The 12,341-nt window shown below is 46.7% G+C and overlaps 1 protein-coding gene across 1 annotated transcript in view; it reads left to right on the top strand.

Annotated features, from left to right (window-relative positions):
- Nucleotides 1-11,992, top strand: part of LOC119974963 (TNF receptor-associated factor 4-like) — an 84,644-nt gene extending 72,652 nt beyond the window's left edge. Inside the window, exons 3-7 of the mRNA XM_038814353.1 lie at nt 1,789-1,893; nt 2,517-2,678; nt 4,656-4,817; nt 6,277-6,432; nt 10,243-11,992. Coding sequence (XP_038670281.1) covers nt 1,789-1,893; nt 2,517-2,678; nt 4,656-4,817; nt 6,277-6,432; nt 10,243-10,875 — 1,218 coding nt within the window. The 3' untranslated portion in view covers nt 10,876-11,992. The remainder of the gene's footprint in view (nt 1-1,788; nt 1,894-2,516; nt 2,679-4,655; nt 4,818-6,276; nt 6,433-10,242) is intronic.
- Nucleotides 11,993-12,341: the final 349 nt, after the last annotated feature.

Raw genomic sequence — 12,341 nt, 5'->3', positions numbered from 1 at the left:
GAGAGCTTGCCCATTCTTAAGAGCTGGCAGAATCTGAATGTAGCAGTGCAATCTGGCAAGACATTCAATGTCCCAACAATACTCGGTGTGTTCAAAGTGTATTTTTGTAAACGCTCCCTTTTGCTACATTCGTGATCTTCACGTATTTTCCCCAAGGGGGAGTCCACAAATCCTACCCTGGCATAATGCGGTAACTAATCCCTTGTGCTTAAATACTAAATTGACGGCAGCCTGTATTTACCATCTGACTTTTCAATTCACCAATAGAAAAGGGCCAATTAACAGTCTATTTATGATGGATTTAAAGCCCACCTAACTGTCTTTGAAAGCCTTCGTACCGTTTTTCAGTGCCTATTTTTGCTGGTAAATGATTGTGTCTTTTCCCTTGTGTCTTTTTTTTGTTTAAAACTGTTCCCCTTTCTTCCCCCCTCACTTCCAGCAGCCTTGCTGTTAACCTGACCGACTGCACTGGCATTTGACACCCATTTCGCCTGGAGTATGTAACTCAAATAGCAGTTCAGACACGTATATAGAAAGCCATAAATCATGATGATGGCAACTTCTACAGTAGTTTGTCCAAGATTGTCAGATAATCATAGCTAAGTTTTTAGAATGACTTTACAATTATGGGGGAGCACCAACGGAAATGACAAATTGAAGGCAATCCCCACTGGCAGTGAGTGGAGATGACATTCAGACGATGCAGCAGGTCACCTAATTCCAACGTCTGGGATTTGTGTGATGCCTTAAGCCCACGTAAACCCACCGTTTCTGACCCACGATTCTGGGCATACCATTAGGTTCTGAGCATGTAGGCACTTGGGGGTTCCCCTGCACGGTGATTACAGCAACCCTCGTCACAGGAAACCCAGAAGCCTCCTAACCAGGGCCAGGGGGTTGTCAGCTGGCGGGAATACACAGCGAGGCTTCTTGGTGGGATGTGACTCACGAGACTGAAAGGCAAGTCCCAACTTTCATGTAGCAGATGGCCTGCACATTTGCTACACGTGGCAGAGGGTTTAAAAACACTGGCACTGCAACACGACACAACTGTTTCATTTAATCTGCCTGCGTGTGGAGAAACGATTACCTATTGGCTAGGCAGGCAGCGAGATGGCCTTGTTATTTATATTAGATCTGAAGCACGGTTTCTGGCTTTCAGCTGGGAATAAAATTTGCTGCTCAAATCATTCGAGTCAAGACACTTCCTTTTAAAATGAGATCTGCAACAAAAAAAAAAATCGATTTAAATGTGCCGCAACTATTTCACTCTGAAGACCTCTTGTCCTTCTGTTAGCTGGAACATAACAACAACCTGAGTTTACGTAGCACCATGAATGTAGCAAAACACTCGGAGGTGCTTCACAGGATTATTTTAATTTGCATATTTAATTTTTTTTCCGAAAGGTTATTTCCCAAAGCGTAAAGAACCTTGAGTATTCGGCAGACCAATTGTGCAGTGCAAGGTCTCACAAATAGCAAAAGCATTAAATGGTTGGATGATGGCGAAGAGGTTAATTGCCCCCCCCCCCCCACTCCCCTCCCCTGTGGTGAGTTAGTTCATCTCGGCTTCAGAAGTGATGGATTTGTGCCCCTGGGCTAAGGCCTCTGCCACCAGAGGAATGAAAAAAGATTTTAATAATATCTTTGCTCGATTACTTTTCATTTTTCTCCCCGAAATCACTGTTTCTGGTTGAACTGGCATTAATAATCAACTCTCTCTTATTGAGTCACACGCAAATATATTTTCTTCATTGAAGGTTAAGCTTCCTGTTCTTGCATTTGCAGATCTATCCTGATCCAGAGCTGGAAGGCCTAATCCTGGCCCTACCCATTCGCTGCATTCACAGTGAGGAGGGCTGCAGATGGACGGGACAAATTAAACAGCTGCAGGTAAATCTTTTTCCCAACACCTTACTGTGGAATTGGAGAGTGATGTTACACTAGAGCCCCAATCTACAAGACAGGCCATTGAACGCCTCTTTAATTGACGGAACCTCCAGTGGATCATTCATTGTCAGTGCTGGGCAATTGAACAGGAGCCCAATTTGGACAACCTGCTCACCCACAGCCTAACCCTCGCCCCTCACAAACTATCTTCTACACCAGACTGATCTTGAATTATCAATTGATTTGATATTAAGCCAAACCATTGGGAGGTGGATTGAGACAGCTTCAGCTGCCTTTAGCAATGACACCTGCAGCTATTTGAGGATCTTATCCCATCAGTCTGTACTCCTTAGTAATGAACATTGGGGTTGTTCTCAAGTCCTTGCCAATACCCCAACAACCGGGGAGAGGACCAATAGCATCAATTATTTCCTCTCCCTCACTTCCCTCTGAGCAGGGTTACACTGGTAGTGCTGCTGGGTGCCTTGTGGGTACGCCAACCAAGGGACCATTAGTCTGATTGGCACAGTTACTAACTGGGTGAGCCCCCGGGGACCATTTGGGATCCCACGCTTTTGGTGAGTGACCGTTTCCAATCTTTTTCTTTTCTAATTTACATTTTACAGCTCCATCTTTCGACATGCCCGTTCAACGTGATACCGTGTCCAAACCGTTGCACAATCAAGTTGAGCAGGAGGGACCTAGCTGAACACCTGCAGCACGATTGTCCGAAGCGTCGCGTCAAGTGCGAATACTGTGGCAGTGACTTCACTGGGGAAGGTTATGAGGTGAGGACCCCAGAGCAGTGTTGTGTTGATCAATGCAAAGTGCTGACAAGTTGCAGGTCTGGCATCAGCAACGCCTATCTTAGCCACATGCACTAATTAAAGCAGCAAATACCTGGGTAACACAAATAAATGTACTTCACATATGCATATTCACTTCACGAGCATCTGCCGACATTCATTAACCAATGATCAAAAAAGGTTGATCAAAAAACTGCTCTTTTTCAAAGCAACAAATATACAAGAAGGTTAAATCTCTCAGTGTGCATACCATGTGAATGACGATTGAGATCACATGTTCAATATCCCGGCCTATTTATTTTCTCATCAGAAATGCAATTGGCCACATCTGGATTCCAAATTAGCCACATGTGGATAGCACCTAACCTTCTGGAGAGCACTGACCTAGACTGTGCTGCAGCAAGAAGCATTTTGTGTGCATTCAGATTCATTTTTTGCACATTGCATAGCTGTTGACTCAGATAGGATCTCGCTTGATGCTCCACTCCGATGAAAGAGAGCACATAAATCCAGTAGAATGTGCTGGAATGATGAGTCAACAAAAGACCCCGTGGGAGCTTTGTTCTCAGCTAGACAATTGAAGCCCAAATGTTTCAGTAATTCTCAGGGTACCCTCAAAAGCACAAGCTGTTTTTCTCATGTTCCTTGCTCGAGTGTGTGTGTTTTTATGTAAAAACCGCACTGCCTCTTCCCATAATTTAATTTGTCATTAAGTATCTGTAGTCAGGCTGCAATGCCTTTGTTTGACTGAAAATGATCTGTAACTGCCTTCCCTACTTGAATGCAGCGCGACTTAAGCTTCTGTACGCACTCGATCCAAATATGAACCCTTGGTGCTGCGCATAATCCGGTGTTTGTAACCTGCGCTAAAGATGCACTCAGTTTCCAAATTCAAATCAGGGCATGAGAGAGTAAGGGAGCTAGATGGAGCAGCCTCATCGATCTAGATCTCTACTTCTTCAGTGCGATTGTGCACAAAGTAAAGCCCTTTTCTGCTTTCTGAATCAATTGAATGGTTTTCTTTTTACAAGGGGATTTTTTTTCCCTACTTCGGTAGTTAAGTGTCGTCGTTGTAGGCCGCCAATAGTGTTTCCACTTATTACAGCCCTGGCAAAGCAATAAAGTAAATGAGATAAGTGTGCAGTCAGGCGCGGCGTTTATCTCTTTGGTCTCTGACCAGAGGTGGTTATTCAATTTTCTGACCTAAACCAGAACTTTTCAGCCGAGGCCCTGTGAGCAATCGTTTTAAAACAGCCCAATTTGCCTGTGCTCCAGTTGCCCAAACGCTGTTGGAGCTGTTCCACCAGTTGTGCGCTTTGTGAGGCTCTGCCATCTGGCCCCTGCGTGCCTCACAGCAGCTGTCGGATCGAGATGACTTGCATCGCATTAGCTCGGGCTGGATTCTGGAGGTGAAAGGCCAGTGTCTAACCCACCAGAGCCTGGAGTCCTTTCTGATTTTATCTCTTGCGCCGGCCTTCTCATTCCTTTCTTGTTTAATTGCTTGAAATGGAATATGGTTGAGGAGATTACTCCTCAACCACATTCCAGTTTAGGAATTGGGGGTGGCTAGCACTGTGTCAGGCTGGAGACTGTAGCCATCTCAGATGGCCACCTGCAAAGGATCATGGGAATTATGGCCAACCCAGGACTCAGGCACACTCGGAGCTTGTGTGTGTATTTGCAACCCAGATAGCTAGACGCGATCGAAATCCCCCGCTCGTTTGCATTCTAATGGCCCATTTCCCCAGAACAAGATCACGGAGCCCTCACTCTTTTTCACAGCTCACGAGCTAATCCGTAACTCATTTTCTATCCACCTTTTAATAGTTGGGGGGGGGGGGGGGGGGGGGCGGTTACGGATCAGCATCATTCATTTCTGACCGACTTTGCAAATGTTCAGCTCTCTGATCTCTTCAAACAGAATTGGAATTGTACTCATGTGGTTCACTTCTCCCACAGAATCACCAGGGAATTTGCCCTCAGGAGAGCGTGTACTGTGAAAACAAATGCGGGGCCAGGATGATGAGGCGCCTGCTTTCCCAACATTGCCTTACAGACTGTCCAAAGCGCACACAGCCCTGCAAATTCTGCGGCAAGGAGTTTGTGTTCGATACGATACAGGTTCGTCTTCCTCGTTTTGCGAGTCCCCGTCCCCCCCCCCCCCCCCCCCCCCCCCCCAAAAACTGCGCTCAGATTCTCTGGGTGAATGAAGCAGGCATTTGAAAACATCCAACAGATTTTCACAGTTACTTAATGTCGTATTTTTCTGGTACATGGGATCATTTCATGGTGTACAGAAAGATTAGAGTCTGACATTCTTTGAATGAATAACAGATTCCAAAATAAATGTGATGATAGAACCCAAGTGCACACTCTGGTAGGAGCTGGTGCTTCATAAACTCCTGGGCAGGGCAGTGGTAGGAATGCAGATACAGCAAGATGGCGCCTTCCCTTTGTTGCAAGGGGTTTGGAGTACAAGTCTTGCAGGGTTTTGGCTTTGACCACACCTGGAATACTATTTCGGGCTCCACATTTAAGGAAGGACTTACTTGCATTGTAGGCAGCACAATGAAGGTTCACCAGATTGGTCCCTGGGGTAAGATACGGTTGTCCACTATGAGAGCTTGAGTAATTGGGTCTATATTCGCTGGAGTTTAGAAGAATGAGAGAAAAGTTCATTGAAACATACATGATTCTGAAGGGTGTTGACAGGGTAGACAAAGATTGTTTCCTGTGGGGGGCTGATGTGGCATATCCAGGTCCCCTCGCCTGACTGCTATTGATTGGTTTGTGTGGATGTCAGGCGAAGACGTGGTCTCACAAGGTGAAATAGGCTGTCGACATTGGTGGTCTAGGCCCCTCGGTGTGAAACAGCTGCTTGGATGTGCCACGGGGAGCTTTCTAAAGAGGAAGAGAGAACATTTGTGACGGGAAGAGTAGAAATTTCTAGGGGGCCCTGATGATCCACTTGCGCAGTGCGAGATGGACTGGGTGAACGGGGCGCTGTCATGTGGGCGGGGGGGGGTGTTTAGCATTGTTGCTTCACCGCGCCAAGATCCCGGGTTCGCTTCCCGGCTTGGATCACGGTCTGTGCGGAGTCGACAATAATAAAAATTATTATTTTTATTATTGTCTCTACTGAATCTCCAGTCAAAGACGGAGTAGTAAGGGACACAATTAAGACACTTCCCTGCTAGGGCAGCACGGTGGCGCAGTGGGTTAGCGCGGTTGCCTCACGGCACTGAGGTCCTAGGTTCAATCCCGGCTCTGGGTCACTGTCCGTGTGGAGTTTGCACATTCTCCCCGTGTTTGCGTGGGTTTCGCCCCCACAACCCAAAGATGCGCAGGCGAGGTGGATTGGCCACGCTAAATTGCCCCTTAATTGGAAAAAATGAATTGGGTACTCTAAATTTATTTTTAAAAAAGACACTTCCCTGCCAAGGGAGTGAGCAGTTGAGGAGTGAGTACAGGTCACTTACTCTGGCAAATGTGCAGTGTGCATCAGTAGATATATTGAGAGAGGCAAAATCAACCTATAACTGACTCAACCTGATCTTTGTCCTCAAACTGTTTTGAACAGAATCACCAATATCAATGCCCACGATACCCGGTAGCCTGTCCCAACCAGTGCGGAGTGTCAAACGTTGCCAGGGAGGATCTTGCCAATCACCTGAGAGACAACTGCAACACCGCCATGGTACTTTGCCCCTTCAAGGACGCAGGCTGCAAACATCGGGTAAGAACAAAACTGAAATCTTGGCTTCAGGCCCTCAAACGGTAAACATGGCAGAAGCTTTCTTCTCTGTAAAGAGTGTGGATGTGATTTTGTTACAGCTGGAGAAACGAGCCTTCCCCTATCTGTCACCCGACACAGTTTCAGCTTTTACTCCCATGGATCTGAACAGAAGCTATTTTTAGAGCAGTAGAATTTTTACACAACCATTGCTATAATTAAACAGAGCTGAACAAGATTTGCTTGAAGCCAGATAACTCCAACCCTCAATTATCCAAAATACTTCCAGTTGCTGCTTTTTTTACTACAATATATATGCACACACATGTATATTGTAAATATGCATACATACATATAGTATATACACACATGTGTACAAGGCTGGATTCTCTGCCCCGCGATGCTGACAATGCGGATCGGGCGGAGAATCGGGTGTCCGACTGAAATTGAGGTTCGTGCCAAGCGCCAAATCGACTACAGTGCACCGGCCCCCCCCCACTGGGGGTGGGAGGATATTAATGGGTCCTAATGAACTATTTGCATTCATTTAGCAGGCCTAAATCGTGAGATGCCCAAATGGGATTCCCTAAATTCAGAGACCCCCACCCCCCCACCCCCACCACTGGGACTCCTTAAATAATAATAATCCTTAAGTGTCATAAGTCATAGAATTATCATAGAATTTACAGTGCAGAAGGAGGCCATTCGGCCCATCAAGTCTGCACTGGCTCTTGGAAAGAGCACCCTACCCAAGATCAACACCTCCACCCTATCTCCATAACCCAGTAACCCCACCCAACACTAAGGGCAATTTTGAACACTAAGGGCAATTTATCATGGCCAATCCACCTAACCTGCACATCTTTGGACTGTGGGAGGAAACCGGAGCACCCGGAGGAAACCCACGCACACACGGGGAGGATGTGCAGACTCCGCACAGACAGTGACCCAAGCCAGAATTGGACCTGGGACCCTGGAGCTGTGAAGCGTTTGTGCTATCCACAATGCTACTGTGCTGCCCATTAACACTGCAATGAAGTTACTGTGAAAATCCCCTAGTTGCCACATTCCGGCGCCTGTTTGGGTACACGGGGAGAATTTAGAATGTCCAATTCACCTAACAGCACGTCTTTCGGGGGGGAAACCGGAGCACCCGGAGGAAACCCAAGCAAATACAGGGCGAATGTGCAAACTCCACACAGACTGTGGCCCAAGCCGGGAATCAAACCTGACACTATGAAGCAACGGTGCTAACCACTGTGTTACTGTGCCGCCCATCAATAGGGAGACTCCCCCGTCCACTGGGACCCCTTGAATAGGGAGCCCACCCCCTTCGGGACTCCTTAATAGGGAGAATACCCTTCCCCGGGGACACCTAAATAGAGAGCCCTTTCACTGGGACCTGCTAACAAAAGCCCCCCCCCCCCAAGAAAAGAGACAACTGTCTGGAAGCTAGAAAGCAGTCCAGACGTGGGGCAGTGAAAAACATGACAGTGGTAACACTCACCTGGAAGCACCACGTATCCATTCCATTCCTGGAAAGAGAACAACTGTGACCCAGTTAAACCCCTCCGATCCTTCAGCTGCAAGCCATTCATTCATTTTTGCTAGTGGGCTGTGATTGACAGCTTCCACAAAACAGCTGTGAGCCTTGCTTCATTCACCTTCTTCATGGATGAGTAATCCATAACTGCTGTAACCACAATGCTTACAAACATCAACCACATCAAAGAGAGTTAATTGCATTCCAATCACACCCCTTCACGCTGAGCTGGAAACTGACAGCACTTAACTCTCTTTGATGTTCAGCAGGCACCACCCACTGTGGTGCTGTCCTGTGAAACTCAACAAAGTTGAAAGGAGTAGACTTCCCCAACAATGAGTCTCTGTTCCGTCTGGAAAAGCTGAAATTTCGTCCTTGAATCCCAGTTTGTTTTGGGTGCACCTTCAACACCGTGGATTCTCAGCAAAGTGATGTCCAGGTTCTTTTTTTCTTCTTTTTTTCAAATTCATTTTTTCCAATTCAGGGGTAATTAATCCACCTAGCCTGCACATCTTTGGGTTGTGGGGGCGAAACTCACACAAACACGGGGCGAATGTGCAAACTCCACATGGACAGTGACCCAGAGCCAGGAGCAAACCTGGGACCTCGACGCCATGAGGCTGCAGGGCTAACCCACTGCGCCACCGTGGTGCCCCGTGATGCCCAGCTTCTGATGCCACTCCCGTAACTAATTGCATTCGATTTGAATGCCCTGCATGTTTTGGACAAGACCCTGACAGAAAGGCTCCATTTGCCCCCGTGCTTGCACTGAGCCCCCTCTGGTTGCCACGGCCACAGTCATTCCATTCCTTTTACACGTGCTGCACCCAGAGAATCTTTTTTTGCTTTCAGCATGTTGGCAAACTGAAATTCTTTTCAACTCCGGGCCATGACATCGTCAAGGTTACACAGCCTGAAACTGTTAATTTATTTGGTGGGAGTTTTATTCTAAGTGCCGCTCAAGTGAACACGACCTGCAGTCAGTCGTGTGTGTAATGGGGTTGTCAAAGTTCACAGCTGACTGCACGAAAGGAAAAGCTTCTGATAACATGCCCTGATAAGCTTGGGTTGGGGGGGGGGGGGGGGGGGGGGGGGGGGGGGGGGGGAAGGATGGGAAGGCTGCGTAATTATACTTTTTAAGTTTATTAATAATCCTGATGCCTCCTGAGGAGGGGGCAGCAACATCGGAAGTCAGGATTCTCAAATCACTGCTCGTTGTTAAAATGAACAGAATGAAGGAAGACATGGATTCTGTGTCAGTGGCCCAGTGTTAACGTTTTTTCTGCGTTTGCAGTATTGAAAGACGAATGCCCAGATTAATATTGATTTCTCAGTCCAAATTATTATTCCAAGCATTGGACTTGACCTGCATGTCATGGTGTTGTGAACAAAAGATGAATTATATTAAAGGCCTTAGTTACGTATATTTTTTGAGTGCTGGCAGGAAGGCAATACCGACTCACGTTAAGTGTTCTGCATTTCTAGATGCTGAAGTGAGGTGTCTTAACTTGGATGAATCAACCGTTTATAAATGAGCTTATAAACGATTTGTTCAACAAGTGTCCTTACTCAGTGCCGAATCGAACCCACATTAGGCTTGATATCTGAGCCAAGGCAATAGCTGGCAGAGCAGGGCGACATGGTGGTGCAGTGGTTAGCACTGCTGCCTCACGGTGCCGGCCATGAACCCAGAATCACTACAGTGCAGAAAGTGGCCATTCAGCCCGACGGGTCTGCACTGATCCTCTCAGAGGGTACCCTACCTAGGGTGAGGCCCCCACCCTATCGCCTTCACCCAGTAACCGAACCTAACCTAACCTCTATCCTTTTGGACATTGAGAGGTAATTGATATGGCCAATTCAACATGCACACTCCATACAAACAGTCACCCGAGGTTGGAATTGAACCCACGGGCGGAATTTTCCGACCCCCCGCAGGGTGGGGAGAATTCCGCACCTTTGGGGAGGCCCGACGCCGGAGTGGTTGGTGCCACTCCGTTACGCCGGGACCCTCCACCCCGCCGGGTAGGGGAGAATTTCGCCCCACGTCCCTGGCACTGTTGAGGCAGCAGTGCTAACCTGTGTCCCCGGCGACAGGCGACCTCTGAGAATGAGGGCAGAAAATTGAAGGGATCAGTGATTGACTTGTGCAGTTGATATTGCCTTTGATTTTGATTATTTTGCATATGAATGCACAGTCACTCAGAGGGTGACCTAGAAGAAAATGGCTGAGGGTCCGATTAATGAATCTTTTGTGTCTTCCATTCTAGTGCCACAAGATTGCAATGAGCAGACACATTGATGAAAGTGTGAAAATGCATCTGAATATAATGTGCAGCCTTGTGAATCGCCAGCGCCAGGATATCTTGGAGCTACGGCGCGAAGTGGAGGAACTCTCGGTTGGCAGTGATGGTGTTCTGATCTGGAAGATAACCGACTATTCGCGCAAGCTGCAGGAAACCAAACTGCGCAACAACTATGAGTTTTTCAGCCCCCCGTTTTATACCCACCGCTATGGCTACAAGCTGCAGGTGTCAGCGTTCCTCAATGGAAACGGGAGCGGGGAGGGGACCCACTTGTCAGTCTACATCCGTGTCCTGCCCGGCGAGTACGACAACCTGCTGGAGTGGCCCTTTGCTTACAAGGTGACCTTCTCCATAATGGACCAGAGTGACCCGTCACTCTCGAAACCGCAGCACATCACAGAAACCTTCACCCCTGACCCCAACTGGAAGAACTTCCAGAAGCCTCTAAACTCCAGGAACTCCATGGATGAAAGTACACTTGGTTTTGGATACCCCAAATTCATTTCTCACGAGGAGATCAAGAAGAGGAACTACATCAGGGACAATTCTATCTTCATTCGAGCTTCAGTGGAGATCCCACAGAAGATTATAGCATGAGCATAGTCTGGAAGGAAATAGGCCAGCTGCCCCTGCTTTATCCTCAAAAGCTTTTTTTTTAATATACACATAGGCATATATATTGTGATACAAGCGAGTTGCTCGAGAACCAAAATATCTGAGGTACTTTTGAGATTTCTCCACTGTGCACTATGAACATTGCCGATTGTGCATGTGTAAATTGGCATGATATTTAGATACTGGGTCTGCCCACTTCAGGGAGACGAAGAATACCTCTACAATGTTGTTTTTTCAACTTGTGTGTCTATTGATTTGCCATAGTTTCACTACCTATGGTCTCAGAGCCATCCGATTCTCTCCTTTGGGGGGGCTTTGCAAGCTGTATGGCCACAAGTCAGCCTGATGAATATTCCCATATTATAGGATAGGTTTGAAAAACCGGAGGCGGCTAGGGAGAAGAGAGATTGGGGGGGGGGGTGCGTTTGTTGAAGTCTGAAGATGCATTTGGGTTTAGGAGACGGCATTTTCCATTCCGCTATGACTTTGACCAAGGACATATTTTTAACAAGGTGCAGATTCAGAGGGATTGGGCACTGTCAAAGGTTTCCATTCGAGGGGACTGGGCAGAACCTCTCCCTCAGTAAGTAACGGCCGACCAGATAGAAGGGGTGATTCTAGCGCTGCCAAAAAGGGTTTGTATGTCTTTGCCTATGTACTGTAATTTAAGCTGGTCAGAGTTGGTTTCTCAGGAGGTCAAACTGTACAAAACCCAGTCTCCAGTATTAGTTAACGTTAAACTGATTTTCTTTTTTGGAAGGAAAGTGCTAGCTTTCTCCACTGCATTTAAAAGAAAATAACAGGAGTGCTTGTAGCCAGTTTTCCGTCAGCCTTTTGAAAAACACAGTGGGGGAAGGAAACATTTTGAGGGGGAGGTTAGGAGACACTTTCTTATTTCCATCCCAGTGTTATTTCTTTACAAGGAAAATGTCATTTTATGTACATAATGTTGCCATTTTGATTGTGGTTGATTGAAACGCCCGTTAAATTGTTTGTGATACACTCAAGAAGTAAAGGCCAAGATTCAAAGATGTGTTTAGTCAAAGTGACTAATCTATAATGTTAATACTAGACGGTTCCTCCCCCCCCCCCCCCCCCCACCCCCCCATCCCTCTCCCTGCGTTCCCTCTCAGAGGTTTGAATATTTTGCTACATTTGAACTTGACTGGGTGCAAACTGTCTTATGTCCACGTTCACCGTTTTTGAAAACAGAAGAATTTTCTAAAGCTGTATATTTTAAATAAAAACCACATCTAGAACTGCAACTGTTTTGTAGTAGAATAGGGACTCAAGTGTTTTTTTTTGTATTAAATATCAATGAAAAGCTGGAAAAATCTCAATGGCATGTTCAATGTAATTCCATTTTATGGGTCCGTTTAACCCATTTGGAATTTGTGCAAGCAGTCTTCTGCTTTACCTGATTCCCATGTATAATTTCCCATCTAAAG

The sequence above is a fragment of the Scyliorhinus canicula genome, chromosome 12 (genome assembly GCF_902713615.1).
Source record: "Scyliorhinus canicula chromosome 12, sScyCan1.1, whole genome shotgun sequence".
In the NCBI taxonomy this organism is placed as follows: domain Eukaryota; kingdom Metazoa; phylum Chordata; class Chondrichthyes; order Carcharhiniformes; family Scyliorhinidae; genus Scyliorhinus; species Scyliorhinus canicula.
The sequence above is the reverse complement of the archived record's forward strand: the minus strand, read 5'-3'. Positions and strand labels throughout refer to the sequence as shown.